The 18,680-nt window shown below is 34.1% G+C and overlaps 2 protein-coding genes across 2 annotated transcripts; one reads left to right on the top strand and one right to left on the bottom strand.

Moving 5' to 3' along the window:
- Nucleotides 1-10,857: 10,857 nt before the first annotated feature.
- LOC120274081 (WRKY transcription factor 55-like) lies at nt 10,858-12,497 on the top strand. The gene is made up of 3 exons (XM_039280834.1): nt 10,858-11,294; nt 11,399-11,530; nt 11,794-12,497. The coding sequence occupies exons 1-3, from the start codon at nt 10,888-10,890 to the stop codon at nt 12,167-12,169; spliced, it is 915 nt and encodes a 304-aa protein (XP_039136768.1). The 5' UTR covers nt 10,858-10,887; the 3' UTR covers nt 12,170-12,497.
- Nucleotides 12,498-16,041: 3,544 nt separating this feature from the next.
- Nucleotides 16,042-17,756, bottom strand: LOC120273266 (cytochrome P450 81Q32-like). Its single transcript, XM_039279895.1, has 2 exons — nt 16,848-17,756; nt 16,042-16,716 (listed from the first exon to the last, which is right to left on the bottom strand). Exons 1-2 carry the CDS (start codon nt 17,754-17,756, stop codon nt 16,093-16,095), a joined length of 1,533 nt encoding a protein of 510 aa, XP_039135829.1. The 3' UTR covers nt 16,042-16,092.
- Nucleotides 17,757-18,680: the final 924 nt, after the last annotated feature.

Here is an 18,680-nt window from a genome sequence, read left to right as displayed (position 1 = left end):
CCATCTCACCAAAGTTGGCCTTCAAAGATCTTCTCGATCTTCTTTCTAAACTTGATCGAAGTTTGGTATTAACAAAATTTTCAAACTTGATCTTCATTCATCCAAGTTTGGTTTCCAATATATTGTTACTAAACTTGATATCCTCTTATCCAAGTTTAGCTCTTCAATATCATCCAAGTATGATCTTCATTCATCTAACCTTGCGTCTTCAATCTTCTATCAAATCTTGCCATAGATAGCTTCGCCAGCAAATAGCTTTGGATCTTTCCTTCAATTTACTTTGCTAATTATGGTCGTGAGGATCATGTTGGCTTCCCCTTGTTTTTGTTAGTTTGTATCTTCAAATAGTTTCACACCAAACTAAGCTCTATGCAATCCTTGATGATCTTTTATACTTACCAACAATAGATCATTCCTTTTAGAAGTAAACCTCTCATGAGAAAAGAGAATACCAAAGATAAATTTTATGAAGATAGATTAAATCATATCTAAGATAAACTTTCTCTTCAAGAGAAATTCTTTCACCTTGATGCTCATTGCCAAAGATAGAATTTCTCCAAATGATTCATTGAGAGAAATCCTCCAAACACAAGCTCCTACCAAATATAGCTTCATATGGTTTCTTGAGAGATCCTCTAAATATAACACCAACCATGGTTTTTTAATTTTCAAGCCACATCATCATTCTTTGCTAAATCATCTTCCCATGTCACTAACCTTGCCAAGTTATCTCCTTAGTTGTCATATAATGCCAACTTAAGCTTCCAGCCCTAACACACAATTAAGAAATTAATAAATAAGAAACACAAACATATTCATATCTTTATAAATTAAACTATAAACATGAAAGACAACAAAGAAAGATGTTCAATTCTATTAATTGCCATCAAGGTCTTGACTGAAGAAGAATGACAGGTGGAAAACATGTTTTTGATGTTTTAAGTTCTGAAAAAAATGGTAGGGGTTGTTGATGTTTTCTAATTTATTTTTGTCCAAAGCACTACATGGCACGTAGTTTTAGAGAGAAAAATGTGTGCAAATCTAGTTTAGGACCTACGTTTCATTGTTTCAACCCTGATTTTTTATTTCCATGTTTTTTTAGTAGTTCTAGACTCCCAGTTAACCAAATTAGACATGTTGATTCAGTTCTACTTTTAAAACACTGGAAATTTATTGTATATGGCTTATATACAAGGGTGAACGGGCAGCTATTGGGAGGAGGCGACAAGATGGATTGGGGGTGCGGGGTAACGTCCCCGAAGTATGGTACATGGGTATTTTGGTAAATTATACCGGATAGGGTTTTATATATATATATATATATATATATATATATATTCATCTAATATGTGACCCTAATTTTTCTAATAAGAGAATTGACAGATGCTCCGCTCCCGAGGACGTAGGCATACTCTACCGAACCTCATTAAATCTTGTGTCTTTGTGTGATTGCTTTCGGGTTTTTCTTTTGATCATTGTTCTATTTCTTAACAATTGGTATTAGAGAGATTTGTTGAAGATGATGAAACCCGATGCGAAGCTTGATGTGGGAAAGTTCGATGGAACTGGAAACTTCAGCTTATGGCAACGGAGGGTCAACAATCTGTTGATGCGGCAAGGGATGTTGAAAGCTTTGTGGGAGACTAAACCTCAAGGCATGGACGATGCCAATTGGCAGGAATTGCATGCAAGAGCGGCGGCAGTAATTTGGCTTTGTTTGGCAGATGATGTGTTATATCACGTCATGCATCTCTCATCTGTAGTGGAGGTTTGGAAGAAATTGGAAGCCTGGTATATGTTAAGATCTTTGACGAATAAACTGCATTTGAAGAAGAAGCTATACGGGTTGAAGATGTAAGAAAGTGGAGATTTGGTGGCACATATCAACTTCTTCATTCAAACAATTAGCGATTTGCTAAGAATCGTGGTTAGGATTGAAGATAAGGATAAGGCAATGATATTGTTGTGTTCTTTACCGCTTTCGTATGAGCACATGGTGACGACACTCACATGGGGGAAGGATACGATCAAGGTTGATGAGATTACTACTGTACTATTAGCCCACAACCAGCCCAAACAGAATATTTCTGAGGGTTCTGTGACTGAAGGACTCTATGTGAACGAGAATTAGAAACGTGGAAGAAGGCAAGGAAATGACAGTTTCAGAAAAAGAAATTCCATGTCATTAGTAAAGTAGAATTAGGGTTAGTAATTTTGGTAATTAACAAACTCAATCCTCGTGGGACGATACTATCTTATGATTATATTACTTGTTTGCGATAGCGTATACTTGCATTATAAAAATCACACCAACAGAATGCTATAGATGTCAGCAGTTTGGCTATATTCGAAAGGATTGTCCAATGAAGAAAAAGTAGCTTGATGAGAAGACAGATGTTTGATCAAAATCTACGAATATTGCTCAGAACAATGATTTATATTGTAGTGATAGAGATATTCTTTCAGTTTCATCATGTTAGCCATCAAATTCTTGGATTCTGGATACTAGTTACTCGTTTCATATGACCCCCAACAAGGACTAGTTCAGCTCATATCCATCTGACAGTTTTGTTTTCATCTACATGGGCAACAACAAGGCCTGTGTTGTTGCTAGAAATAGATAAATCAAAATTCAGATGCATGATGGTGTTGTTTGTGTTGTGTATGATGTCAAGCACGTTCCAAAATTGAAGAAGAATCTGATCTCACTCGTCACATTGCATGCGAACGGTTTTGACTACAAAACCGAGGATGATTATATTAGGGTGAGCATGGGTGCACTGATAGTGATGAAGGGAAAGAGGAGCGCTGGGAACATCTACAGATTGATTGATAGTATAGTTGTAGGTGGAGTAGTAATTGCAGAATCAGATCATGACAATACTTTTTTTTTTGGCACATGAGATTAGGTCATCTCAATGAAAGTGGGATGGTTGCTCTTCATAAAAGAGGTTTACTGAAGGGAGTTAGTTGTTGTAAGTTAGACTGCTGCAAGTACTGTTTACTGGGAAAACAATCCAAAGTGAAGTTCAAGGTTGGTAAACACAAAACCGATGGTATTCTTGATTATGTGCATTCTAATGTGTGGGGGCCGACTAGAGACATGTCGTTAGGCAGATCTCAGTATTTCACGACTTTTATTGATGATTTTTTTCACTGAAGGCCTAGGTATACTTTATGAAGTAGAAATATGAAGTTTTCTCAAAGTTCAAAGTCTAGAAAGCAGAGATTGAAAATCAGACTACAAAAAGGTCAAATATCTGAGATCAAATAATGGTGTAGAATATATAGATTCACAGTTTATGAAATTTTGTGAGGAGCATGGCATTCAGAGACACTTCACAATTCACAAAACACCTCAACAGAACGGTATTTCGGAAAGGATGAATTGGTCTATTGCTGAAAAGACACGTTACTTGAGGTTGAATGCAGGGATTCCTAAGAGTTTCTGGTTAGAAGTAGTTAATATAGCGTGTTACCTACTTAACAGATCACCGCAAACCTCATTGGATGGACAAACTATAGAAGAAGTGTGGACATGTAATGAAGATGATTTTTTAGGATTGAAAATCGTTGGAGGTCCAACCTATGTGCATATTCCTGGTGATGAGAGGTCCAAGCTTGATCCGAAGTCTAAGAGGTGCATATTCTTGGGCTATATAAAAGGGTCAAAGGTTATAAGTTATGGGATCCAGTGGAAAAAAAGATGTTGATCAGTAGAGATACAGTATTTGATTAGCAGTCAATGTTGCAGGAAAATGGTAGAAATCATGTTCCGATTTTAGTAAAAAATAAAGAAAATACAGTGGAGGTGGAGATGGAACTACAACAATCTGAAAAGGCTGAGAGTTCAAGTTCAAGAGAAGAAAGATTAGTTTTAGATGGTGAACTAGGAAGACCCAAACGCACAATTAAGCCATCAACCAGGTATGGTTTTGAGGATTTAGTTGCTTTTGCACTTAATAGTTAGTGATGCAAATCCTACTTCTTTACTTTCCAAGAACGTATGAGTAATCAAAATAAAGATAAGTGGCTTGGTGCTATGGTTGAAGAGATAGAGTTTCTCCATAAAAACAAGACTTAGGAGCTGGTTGAACTTCCTCCAGGGAAGCGGGCTATTGGGTGCAAGTGGGTCTCCAAAAGAAAACAGTCAGTATTAGAAAAAAAGGAAAAAGTTCAAGGCTAGATTAGTGGCAAAGGGGTATTCACAGCATAAGGGATAGACTATGATGAGATCTTTTCACTGTGGTCAGACATATTTCTATCCGAGTGGTGTTAGGTTTGGTAGCCAGATGGGATCTACACTTAGAGCAGATGGATGTGAAGACAACTTTCCTTCATGGTGATTCGGAGGAACAGATTTACATGGAGCAACTACAAGGTTTTGTTCAACCCTGGGCAGGAGCAGTTGGTTTATAGCCTAAATAGATCACTCTATGGTTTGAAGCAATCTGCACGGAAATGCTACAAATAGTTCGATTTGTAGTACATAATCCAGATTGGCTATAAGCATTGTGAGTATAATTGTTGTGTTTATGTTTGAAACCTTGATGATTGTTCCATTATTTTTCTATTACTGTATGTGGATGATATATTAGTTGCTGCGAAGAATATGAGTGATGTGATAGAATTGAAAGCCTAATTGGGGAAGGAGTTTGATATGAAAGATTTTGGAGCTGCAAAGAAGATTCTTAGTATGAAAATATGCGAGGATAGAAGCTAAAGGAAACCGTGGTTATCTCAATAGAATTTTTGTTGAGAAGGTATTGGACAAATTTGGCATGAAAGCGGGAGCAAAACGAGTTTGCACTCCATTGGCTACCCACTTCGACTTTTCTTAAGATCAACGCCAAAACTAGAAAGTGAGGTTGAAGGTATGTCTTCAGTTCCTTATGCTTGTCCAATTGGTTGCTTAATGTATGCTATGGTTTGTACAAGGCCAGATTTGGTGCATGCTATTTGTCAAGTCGAGAAGTTCATGGCAAAGCCCTCGGTAAGCAACATTAGGAAGCGATCAAGTGGATTTTCGTGTATCTCAAAAGGCACTCGCATGATTATGGCCTTGTGTTTGGCGATGAAGAGGGTAATTCTTTTAGTTGAGGGGTATGTGGATTCGATTATGCAGAGATTTGGATGACATGAGGTCTACTATAGGGATGTCTTTACTCTCGTAGGAAGGCCTATTTGTTGGAAGTCTATTGTTCAGTCTATTGTCGCATTGTCCACGACTGAGGCAGAATATATTGCAATTGCAGAGGCCACTAAAGAAGCTTTATAGCTTACAAGGCTATTCAGAGAATTGGGTATTGAACAAGGTGGAGTTAGATTGTATTGTGACAGTCAGAGTGCAATCTACTTGGCAAAGAATCAAGTCTATCATGCTAGAACCAAACACATTGAGGTAAGATTTCATAAAATCAGGGAATTGGTGGCATCTGGTCAGATATTATAATTAGAGAAGATTCACATCTCAGAGAATGCAGCTGATATATTCACAAAGACAATAACTACAAAGAAGTTCAAGCATTTATTTATGTCTGTAAATGCTAAGAAGGCATGGCACCCAACCTAGATAATGAGAAGCTCCCGCTTTTCTATCTCCATGGGGTATATTCGCTAGGGTTGAGATTGTTGTATATGGCTCATATACAAGGGGTGAATGGGCGACCATTGGGGGAGACAACAAGATGGGTTGAGGATGTGGGGACAACGCCCCACAAGATGCAGTATAGGGGTATTTTGGAAAATTGAACCAGGTAGGGTTTATATATATATATATATATATATATATATATATATATATATATATATATATATATATATATATATATATATTCATGTAATATGTAACCCTAATTTTTCTAATAAGAGAATCGATAGCCGCTCCTCTCCCGAGAACGTAGGCATACTATGCCACACCTCGTTAAATCTCGGGTCTTTGTGTGATTGCTTTCAGGTTTTCCTTTTGATCTTTGTTCTATTTCTCAACAAAATTATATTAATCGAAAAACAATTTTGTGCCGAACATTGGAATTTTTTTTAAAAAAAATCAATTATAAATGAATTATAAAATAACTTTGATAGTTAAGATGCTAGGATTGTTTTCTTCATCAATTTACTGCCCTCTTTTTTAACTCATTTAAAATATATAGTAATCTCTAAATCAACTGAAATTATATTAGGTCTTTTGAGATTCTGTCTGTTGTTTTGAAAGCATTTGTTACTAGAAGGGGAAAAAAAAGTCTGAACACATTTAATTCTAACCGATTATATCATGACATACATAATTGTTTACATAATGATAATTACAATCTCTAATAATGTCAATTAACCTAGAATTGCCACGTTGTGTGTGGACCGAGAACTAGAGTGTATCCTTTGGGCCGTGCATGCGAAGAACTCTTCTTTCTTCTTGACATCATAACCAGTCTTGTGAGGTGCATGGACCCAAGATATCCCTTCAACTTTTAAATCAACTTCATGAGATCACAACCAGTCTTCATTCAGCAAAGACTATCAAAATATTAGAGCCTTAATTAACTTTCCTTAGGTTCTATCTTAAGGACAAGTATGTGGTTAATTAGTTAATTATCACTAAATATTTATCATTAGAAAGGATATTAGAGAGGAGGGGAGTTGGTGGATGATTATGATGGATGCATGTATGTTAAGTAATATATTGTAATTAACTTAGCTAAGTTTGAATGTTCTTCCAACATGAGTCAAATCACATGGTGCATGCATGCCTGTTATAATTAAGTGATATATTTATAGAGATGTCTAAAGAGATAAGAACAAATTTATGAAAGGTTTTGGTGTATCATTCAATTACTACAAAAATACAATTTTGTAACCGATAATTGCAACGGAATAAATCTTGCAATTTTATGATAGATTTGTAACAATTTGCAACGGATTAAAAAATTTGCAACCGAATATATATGTGATAGAAAAAAATTCTTTGGAAAAATTATTTAAAACGAATTTGCAACCATTTTTGCAACAAAATTGTGATGAATTTAAAACGGTGAAACAAATATTTGCAACAAATATATTTGTTGCAAATTTGCAACAACAATTGTTAAATTTGGCACGGATTTTGCCATGAAATTTTTTAAATAAACAGAGTAAAATTAATATACTTTAATTTTAGTAAGTATAATTACTTTCCTATTTTATTTCTATAATTTTATTATTTTAAAAAATTATAATTAAATTTAAAAAGTACTTAAAATCAACTAATTATTCTTACAATATATTCAATTTTAAAATATTTGATAATTGTTAGTGAAACATTCATGAGAATAAGTTTGATACTACAATTAATTATTGATTCATAAAAATAAAATTAAAAAAATAATTTGAAGAGTAATTAAATAAAGAGCATTTTTTATTTTTTACTTTAACGGAGTTATACTTATAACAACTCTTAATGTTGTAACTTTAAACAAAATAAATTTTTTACCATATTATTAATATATAATTTTTCTTGTAATAAATATCATTAAGAGGTCGTTTGATTCACAGAATCTTATATTAGTATTATGAGAAATATGAATCCCAGCTCAGGTTGACGGGAATATGCGCAAGGAATCTTTCATTGCAAATTATTTTTTCTCAAAATTCCTTATTCTAATTCTCTAACTTTATATTTGAAAAAAATAATCTCAAATGATTTTTATCTTCATCCAAATGTTTGGATGAGTATATTTTTCATATAAAATGTATGACTGGTTTCAAAACAAACTACTTAAACATTATAGATGTAATTAAAGATATTCTATCATAATTTTTGAAAAGTACAATCAATTTTTGAAAATTTTAATATTCCTGAGATTTTATTGAATTTGAAGGGTGTAACGGGAAAGAAATTCACATTCCTCCAAATTATCACCTATTAAGTTGGTAATCGCATCCCCAATAATATTAGTCAAGTTATTATATTCCGGGAATATGATATTCTCATTCTATATAACCAAACGGTATAATATAAGATTATCTGGTCTGTATTTTCCGGGGTAATCTAATATTACCCTCAACCAAACGGCATTGAGAGTAAGATACAAGATATCTTGGGAGTTAGATACAAGATATGAGAATGTTTTAAGAAAAATATGATTTTTTTTTAATTTAAAATAGATCATATAACTTCTATTTTTAATTAAAAAAACTTTTTAACCCTTTTTAGTAAATGAGTTGGAGTTAACCTTTTATACACAATTGGCAATGAAATTTTCAAAGGAAAAGTTATAAAATGGAGTTTTATATATATCAAAATAATGAAATATATTTAATTAATTTGTATTTATTTATTCGTTCATGAATTTCGTTTCAATGAACCTTTTGAATAATACTAAATACATAATAGACTCGTGTCATCTCTACTGAAAGAAATTTTTCTTTAGGAGGTGAGGAGCTTCAAGGAAGAAGACATAATCAAGTCCTCCACCCACTTAAAGGGCAAGGTCTTCTTATGGGTCCCTTCCACTTCATTACTTTACCATTGAGCTTTGAATAATCTGCATAATAAAACTATTAAAAAAGAATTTGTGGGCCAAGCAAGTGAAGATATCCAGAAAAAAATGTTGCACGATGAAATAATTTTTTTAAAAAATAGAGAAAAAAATATCTATGTATGATTAAAGAATGTAGGGATGGGCATGAGGGCGAGTCCCCTCCCCGATCGCTCCGTTTTGAGCGGGGAATCCCCAGTTTTCTCTCTCACGGGGACGGGGGTGGGGGAATAAAACTCCCCGGTCACCGTAGTGGGGCGGGGGCGGGGAGTGATCTTCCCGCCCCGTAGAGTCCCCGCCCCGAAATATTATATATATATAATAATATATTTATTGAAATAAAAAATAAAAATATATATATATAATATAATACAATGTTTGTTATTAATAATGATTAGTCTCAATTAATACCTAATTTTATGGATTTTTTTTCTTTAGATTATTGGATTTTTGTAAGAAATGTGTTAAAATAAAAATTAAAAAATATATAATATAATATCATGTTTGTTATTAATAAAGATGAATCTTAATTAATATCTAAGATTTTAAGTTCATGAATTTAAATATTAAATTAGTGGATTTTTTAAAAGAAAAAATTGTGTTGGGTGACCGGAGCGGAGATTTTCACCCCGTGGGGATCCCGGTGGTGCTTGTAGTGGGGGCTTCCTCCTCCCCGATTCCCCAATTGGGGTGGGGACAGGGAATCCATGCTCGAGATGGGAGAGTGAGTGGAGAGATACTCCCGGTCTCCGCCCCACCCCGTGCCTATCCCTAGAAGAATGAATTAAATACTATTATAAAACCATAACCTATAAGGACAAAATGCAACTTTAATCCTTCAAGTTGTTTTTAGTTATTTAAATCTTGCTATTAAAAAATTATTTATTTATTGGTGAGTATATTATAAATATCTTGATAATTGAAGTTCCATGTTGGGGTGGTAATTGGATGGGGAATCCTCAATCCTCATAGGGATCTGATCAGGCAGAGATTCTCTGATTTTTTTTTCTCTGCGAGAGTGGAAATGAGGGCTATTTTGTCCTCATTTCATGAAATGGGACCGGGGCAACGAGAGCTTTTGCATGGATTCCAAACCGATAAATTATCTATCAGCTGTTTAAATTTTATGTAAATATTACAAATATTTTGTCTTACTTGTATAAATTCAAATTTCTATATTTTGATTTACATTGATAAGTATATAATGGAGTAATTTTAATAAGTTTCTTTATTATAATTTGCATTTAATTTTATAAATAATATTTTATGAGTATAGTATTAAATATATTTATCGTTATATTAAATAATTTTTAAAAAAAAACTAAACTTATGAGCATATCATGTACCATGCGGAGGTAAAGATCTCAATAGGGATTAAGATTCCTAACGTAATGAGGATGAGAGACTATTCCTCTCTATCAAGAAGTTGGAGATGGGGATTCCCATCCCTGCCCTGGTTCCCACCCTACCCAATTACCACCCTTAATCACTGTTTTGATATCTCCCGTGAAAATCACATAGTAATCTCTAACTAAAAAGCAATGCCCAATCTTAATAATAACCTATATATATTATTCTATGTTTCTAAAACGTTTTGTAACTTTTTGAGAAACCTTAAATGTTTTCAAGCGAATTATATATTGACTAGTACACATTATCTAAGGAGTGAAACATGCTTTCATATTCACACACACACCCATATCATTCAATCTTGTATTTTTTTATTTTTATTTTTATGAAAAAGGTGGATAAACCACGTCGATTAAATAGCAGTAGAAGTAAACAAATCATGCTAGCCTTCCACTAGTCATGGAAACAAAAATGTAACCACGACTGAAAGAAACAACAAAAAAGGGAGGAACAACGGGTCCTCCCCGACCCATTCGAACAAAAACTATTCCTCCCCACTAGCCTGATCCACCTCAATCTTGTATTCTATATACAGATATGTTACCATATATTTGGTTTTTATCCTTTATTTTTTTCCCCAGAAACACAAGCTGTGTGGAACAAAATATTGACATATAGTGCATATAATACAAAGAGTAACACACGCTTTCAAATTAATCCACACACATACATATCATTCTTGTTAATGCATACATCATCCAACTTGAAGAAAATTCAAAACAGTCAGTATTCAAGAACCAGAGAATGCATTCCCAGTTCAAACCCTTTTTCAACTCTAAAAAACATAGCCAGACCAAGATGACTTGGACTTTGTCTTCTCCTTCTTCCCTTCTTTCTCCCTTGCATGCCTCTTCATCCTCTTAATTGCCCCCCTCTCTACGTAACATATATAAATTTATTTCCTATACTCCTTCCATTTATATATATATGAATATATATCTTCATCTTGATCATAAACTTTATCATGATTTTGTGCTACATGGATACTAGTGGAACTCAACAAGGAGCAAACATGGTCATGGACAACACCTTGATGCATGTCCGCCATGGTTGCAAACTTGCAGATGAGCTAAGACGTTGCCTTCCAGACATGGCAAGGGAACCTCATCTTTTGTTACAAGCTTGCGAAGAAATTGTCAGCACCTTCAACAAAGCCATCCATGGAGTCATCTCTCAGCCTGTCTTTTATTTCCCAGTGACAGGGAACACGGACAAGCTCCATCAAGATCCTTACACTAGCTTGGGGATTCTATGGCCAAGCTCTGGTTATCCTTCTACTCAAATCTTAGAGGCCGACACCATGATCGGAAGCTCATCAGGAGTTAACCAGAGACTGGGAGATAAGTCGAGTAAAAGGCCAAAGAATAAAAGGTATAAAACTTTCTTTTTTCCTAAAATATTGGAACTTTGATTTATTGTTGTTGTTCTTCTTTGGTGACCGTTGGTAATTAACGGTCATTTGAATTAACTCTCAGGAAGGATGGTGAAGGCATGCATACTGTTAGGGTTCCAGCACCGTTCTCCGGCAACACTGAAATCCCACCGGACGACGGCTTTACGTGGCGTAAATATGGGCAAAAAGACATCCTTGGATCTAGATTTCCAAGGTAATTCATCTGCACATTTCTTTGAATTTTCCCAAAGTTGACAAAAGGACAAAAAAATAACAAAATTGTGTATGATTAGAATGTAGAAAGTTGAATCAAGCACACCTAGTTTGAAACTTTGATCCTTAGAGATATGAAACAGTAAGAGTTAAAAAATGAATGTGTTTTATATATCAGTTTTGATTTTGAACAGAATTAATACACACACACACACACACACACACACACAATAGTTTTGTTATTTATGTTTTCTTTTTAATCAGGAGCTATTACCGTTGTACTCACAAGACATTTTATGGGTGTAATGCAAAGAAGAAAGTGCAAAGATTGAATGAAGATCCCTTAACTTATGAAGTTGCATATAGTGGTAACCACACTTGCATGACCACCACCACGCCAGTGACTATCCCCGGGGTGCCCGGAGAGTTAGACACCGGAGTTTCATCCTCAATTTCTACTTCAATCCCTTTGGGAACGTGGTTTATGGGTAATATAGAAGGTACTCAAAGAGGGAACACCGAAGAGCATGCCGGAGGAGATGCGGATTATCAGCCATCTGATCTTGCCGATGAGCTGTTTAACTCTCTTGGCAGTAGAAGTACTATGGAGGGCATTTTTCCAACCAAGCAAGACAAGTGAAGAGCATCAAAGTGATATTGTTTGGATGAATTACATGCAACACACACACAACACACACACATACATATATATGATCTTATAGAAATTAATTTCAGCATTTGTGAGAATTATTTAGGGTTTGAGTGGTAACTGATAAGAATGGAAGGGAGATGTAGATTTTAGAAGATGATGTTAGTTGAAGCTATCCATCTCCAAGAAAGTTAAGAAACCATTTTGGTTGCAAATTAATACCTAGTGGTGAAGATTATTGTGTTTGGATTATCTTAAGAGATTTTCTTTTCTAGTATTAGCATTTGTTGTATGGCAAAAAATTTGAATCAATAAGATTGAGAGATTTGCATCAATGAGAATTTTAGTACAAGATTAGAAATCTCTTGGGTTTCTTTATGCATTCATATATATCATGCTCATGTATGACATGCAAGCATTTTAGCCATAATGCAATTTCTTAGAAGCTAATTTGCATTTGCGTTGTTGGACAAGTTACTATAATGCATATCAGCTTCTAAGAAGTTGTATTTTATATATATATATATATATATATATTGATATTTTTAACTACTTTTTCATATTTTATGCATACAATTATAATTATGACTTGCGAAAGCCCCATATGCGGTTAGTGACACCATTTCAGAATCTCTAGGGAAGGAAAATGTGATGAAAAGTCGAATCCCACATAGACGGATTAATTTTGGGGGAGTTCGGGACTTCTCACATGAATCCCAATAAGCCAAAGTGAGGGTGTGTGAGGCATTGCCTCAACAGGCATTGACTCCGCGCACATTTTTTTTTATGTAGGCGCTTGTCGCCCTTTTCAATATTTATATATATTTTTATATTTAATCTAATACTTTTGAGGTTTTTATTAGTCTATTTTTGTGTGTGTATATATATATATGATGGTATTTAATCCAACCTAAATACCAATATAATTTGGTGATTTATATCAATTTTAAGAGAATAAGTGTGTTAATTGTATGCAAATAAATAGTTTAAATGTTAGTATGTTTGAATTTATTTTATAAAAACATGGAAAGAGCCCAGAAATTGTTTATGAACAAAGTCTAAAATCAATAAACAATGATTAGCCTAAAAAACTCTTTTAAAAAAAAAAAAAAAATCAAATCCTACCCTTACAATTGAATAGCTAGTATTTATCCTTTTCCCAAATCAAAGGTGGACAATTTGAATATGTGATTTCTCAACATTATTCAAAACAAAAATCAAATTCAATTAGGATCCGAAAAATATGCATAAATTATACAGTATTAATTAGAATAAAAATCAAATAGAAAATAAAAATTGTAAAAAGATATGAACTGAAGAATGCCCATAAAAAATTATGGTTAATTTTTATCATTTAATAGTGATTGTTATATATCACGCCGGCCAAAGAGAAAAATATTGTAACTAGTTATATAAAAAATAGTGCAACAAAAATTTAGAATTCTTTTCGTAATAATTTTGTTTTCACTGATTGCAATAGTAAGTATAGATGAACAAAGTAGGGAATTTTGGATTCTGAATTATAGGTATGTTAAAGTCTTTGAATTATATCCTCAGGTCTTTTAATACAAAACAGGATACATATAGACAATTAAAGAGTATATTTAATAAGTGTAAGTGTCACTTTCATAATCAATTAATGTTACATAACATTCAACCCTCTAAATCATGTGTGGGCCAAATTCAAGGAGATTTTCCATGTTAGTTTGCCTTAAATTTCAAAAGAATGATTTAAAAAAAAGAGTATTTAGGTAAACTTTCTATGAAGTTTCAAACACATCAGAATGTTCCTTACAAGTTCTCCCATGAATATTTCTCAACTCTTTTGCTATACTTTTATTTTTGGTAACATAGACAGTTATTGTTTCATGGGAAGCTTCTAGCTACTCTTAGTTTATGACAAATTAGTCCTTGGAGTAGTACTTCATAGCCATCTTTATAATTACATTGAAATTTATGAACCCATATGCGTTGTTCCTCTTAATTTCCCTTTTAAAATACAAGTCATGGGAGCTTTAGGCCATACTGATTAAATGAACATGAATTATATATAAGATAACACAATTAGTCTATGAGAGTTATTGCATTCATGTGGATGAAAAATTATATTTTAAGTTTCAAATTTGGAGTTGTAAAAGTTTACAAAGTCAGTTAACCTATTTAAATAAAACTTTGATTTTTTTAACAAATGGCATTGACAATCAAAACCAAGGTAGAGCACGCTATTTGATCTAAAAAAATAATGCAACAAAAGAACAAATAACTATTAATTAATTTTTTCATGCTGTCCGGGCAATTCGGGGCCCATATACAACTCCGTAGCTGGAAGATGTTTCAGAAGTTTAATATCAAGTTCTTGGACATCACTTTCTAATGGAACATTAGTTTGGATATAATCATAATATCCAAATTCTGATGGTTGTATGATAATACAAGATCTAAATGACCGAAGTAGACTTCCTGTGCCCAGCAGTCCAGATATTAAATGATTATGAGCCTAAATCACCTGAAATAAGTATTTTATATATATATATAATTAAGATGACTGATTAAGCCACTAAAAAAACAAAAAGATGCATAAGTTTCGGCAGAGCAAGTAATGGGAGAAGGAGCATGCACACATGGGCACTAAAATCATAATTATCAAACCCGGACCGGTTGACCCGGTGACCCGGTGCTTCAACCGGTCCGAGTCTTTAATTAGACCGGTTATGCAATCAACCTGTTCTGACCCAGCATTATTGACCCGCTTTGACCCGGTGGTTAAACCGGTTGACCCAGCAGTCGGACCGATTGACCTGGTGGTCGAACCAGTTGACCCGGCGGTCATCAGACCGATTGACCCAGTTTGATTTGTAATTTCAATTTTGAACTTTGGTTATATATTGGATTGAGTTTGGTTTGATACTTTGATGATAAATTTAAACTTTTATTGTGAATTAGTATTGTTATGTGTTGGTATTATGTGAAGTTTGAGCTTTTTTCCTCTTTTCTACTACTTCCAAATCAAATATTAACAATTGTTTTGTATTTTTTTCCATCAAATTATTTATTTGGTAACTAATAATTCATGGATATTATTATGATATATCATTATATAATTAAAAACTAATTTATAATTTTAAAAATAATATTTTAAAATATTTTTATTAACCCAGTATTGACCCAAATGACCCGACGGTTGAACCAATTGATCCGTGACCCAGAGCCTTGACCGGGTCAATGCCCGGGCCAGATCTGATAACTATGACTAAAATCATCTGCACATAACTATTACTCACACTACAAGAAATTTATTTTCACCCTTGATTTAAATTCTCATTATTTGTGAAGAATTCTAACAAAAATCCAGTTACTAATAGACCATTTAGGCATGCATTGATAAAATGTATTGATAAAGAGCATCATAAATTTGAAAACAAGTTGGAATAAAACAAACTAGTGTTTAATACCACCTACTTCTCGTCAATTTTAAGCTTCCCCGCTTAAAGTTTTTCAAAAAATATATATAACCCATAATAATAATAATAATAATAATAATAATAATAATAATAATAATAATAATAATAATCTCACATCAATTAATAAACAACAAAGTGTAAGGAGGAGATCATGGGTTCAAATCTCTCCCCCAACAGTAATGTTTCCCGTACTGTTCATACACTATTCATCCGGGATTTCTATACTAGTCTCATACTATATATATACTATACATCCGGGTTCAAGTCTTTAAGATCTGCTTTATATTCATAAAAAGCGACTTTGTCGTCTATTATTCATTAATAAGCAACAAACACTAAACATGTATAAAACAGCAATCAAATTGTCTAAGATATAAAAACATACATGATCATACCCAACATTTATTTCCTCACACAAACACACATTTATTACATAAATAAATCCCAAATAATTCAGAGATTAGAAAGAACACTAATCATGCTTGATCTAGGCTTATACAAAGCCTCAAGAGGATGAGCTTTAGGCATACTCATCCCCAAAGCTTCCTTCATATCCACCATCTCCTTCCCAAGTCTCTCCCACTCAAAACACTGTATCAAAGCCCCTAGAGCCAACCCTATCAACTTAAGGGCAAGTCCTTCCCCAGGGCACCTTCTCCTCCCCATCCCAAATGGCATCATCATCTTACTCAAATCTCTCCCACTCTCTTCTTCATACCTCTCTGGCCTAAACTCTCCTGCACCAGCACCCCATATATCAGGGTCTCTATGCATGGCATACACATTCACTAATAAGATAGTGCCTTGTGGAATATGAAAGCCATTAAGTTCACAGTCTTGCATGGACTCATGAGGTAGGAGAAGGGGTGTGGCAGGATAGAGTCTTAAGGTCTCATTGATGATCCCTTGAAGGTATGGCAAGTTTGGCAGATCACTTTCTTGTATCAAACGTCCATGCTCTATCTGTTCATCAATCTCTTCTTGAGCTTTCTTTAGTTTTTCCGGATGGTTGAGCAAGAGAGACATTGCCCATTCAAGTGTTGCTGTTGATGTGTCTGTTCCTGCCATTAATAAACTCTTTTTGTTTTTTGTTTTTTTGGTATCCCACAAAAGAAAAATAAAGTATTCATTAGTTGAGTATTAATAAATCTATTGTCTCAATGTAAGATATGTATATATATATATATATATATATATATTATATTTACCAAGAAAAGAGCTTTGATGAAACGGTCAGGATAGGATTCAGGATTCTCTTGTTGAAGAGAAAGTAAGACACCAATCATGGTCTTCTCCTCACTCTGATCATCTCTTGCATGCTTGATCCTCTCCTCATCAATCAAGCCTTGAAGATGTAAGTCCCACTCACTCTCCAACCAAGCTAACCTCTTCTTTGTCCCTTGGAAATCAAAAAATCTGAATATCTTTGGCAAGAAGTCCCTAAGATTAGAAGTTCCACTAAACATGAAGGTTCCTCTAACCATCTCAAAGAACCTCCGAGCTTGAGCTTCACTACTATACCGTTTTCCGGCCACTCCCATCATCAACACATTAAGCACAAGTTCAAAAAGCTTAGGCCTAAGTTCAACTTTAGTAAATGAAGAAGAAGACGAGGAGGAGGTGTTGTATAAGTGATGTAAGAGTGAAGTGAGTTCATTAGTTCGTGTGGAGACTAAGGATTGGAGACGGGCATTGGAGAAGAGGTGGTGAGCGACGATGCGACGGAGAGTGCGCCAGTGAGGGCCATAAGGGGAGAAACCTATGGTGGTGTAATTGTAGGTGAGAAAGCGGCCGGAGGGAAGGCGAGGACGGGTGGCGAAGATGAGATCAAGAGTGGTGAAGCATTGTAAAGCTAGAGAGTAGGAAGAGATGATTAAGAGACGACGAGAGGAGAAGTTGAGGAGGAAGCAAGGGCCATGTAAGGAGGAAAGTGAGGAGAGAGTATGGTGGAGGGGTTTCTTGAAGAGATGGAGATGACCAATGAAAGGGAGAGAAGGAGGACTTGGAGGGAGCTTTAGGTGCTTGGTTTTGTGGAGCTTTGGATTGGAGAGGAGTGGTTTGATGAGGAAGAGAAGGAGGAGGAGAGTGATAAGAATGGTTGGAATGAGGAGGTCCATGTTGTGGTGGTGGTGGTGTTGTGGTGGAGAGATAGGGGTGTTATATAGGAGAAGGATGGTGATGGAGAGTTGATTTGGTTTTGGCACCCGGAATTTTCAAGGTTTGTTTAGTGGTCCTTAGTTTGTTGCAATTGCAACGGAGAAAATTGCATGTACACTCCATTATAGTTGTATTTATATGAATGTTCTTATTTTGATTGGGTATTTATAAATGATAAAAGTTGAGCTAACATCTCCGGGTCCATTATATTCACACTGAATTTTTTGGCTAACTTGTTCATATCATAATAAAAAAAGACAAATTTGAATGTCAGTTTATATAGAATATTGTCATAGTTACGTTAAGGGATTAATTCCACACTGACTTATTCATATTTTGTTAAATAATAATGTTACTTATAAAATTGCTTGAGTGATTAGAACATTTATGTGTGCACATACTACATATGTATTTTATTATTTACGAGGGGTGTATATGCAAAGTTGAACGGTCAATGTTTTGAACCGTCAATTGTTTTGCATAGTTTTTATTTTTATTTTTATCTTTATTAAGTCAACTTAATTATGGAGATCAACCTGAAAACATCAGATTTGTGAAGGATATTTATATAAATACAATATTTAAAAGATATATATATACAGATATTAGTCAATGTCACGATATTAGATATTATAATACCGACATGCCGGATATAGGAAGTATTCACTCTTGATACATGTAGCATTTTAAATAAATTGTATCTTATAATTATAACGCAATGCATATGTACCAGAGATATGTGAAATATTTTAATAAATTCTAATATATATATATATATAATAGCAGTAATTAATAATATTTTTTTATTGACAATGCTCAAACAAGTAAGTCTGAAAACATCAAAATAACTAAATAAAGAAATAAAATAAAATAAAGAATGCATG

This window comes from Dioscorea cayenensis, chromosome 12, assembly GCF_009730915.1.
Source record: "Dioscorea cayenensis subsp. rotundata cultivar TDr96_F1 chromosome 12, TDr96_F1_v2_PseudoChromosome.rev07_lg8_w22 25.fasta, whole genome shotgun sequence".
In the NCBI taxonomy this organism is placed as follows: domain Eukaryota; kingdom Viridiplantae; phylum Streptophyta; class Magnoliopsida; order Dioscoreales; family Dioscoreaceae; genus Dioscorea; species Dioscorea cayenensis.
The sequence above is the reverse complement of the archived record's forward strand: the minus strand, read 5'-3'. Positions and strand labels throughout refer to the sequence as shown.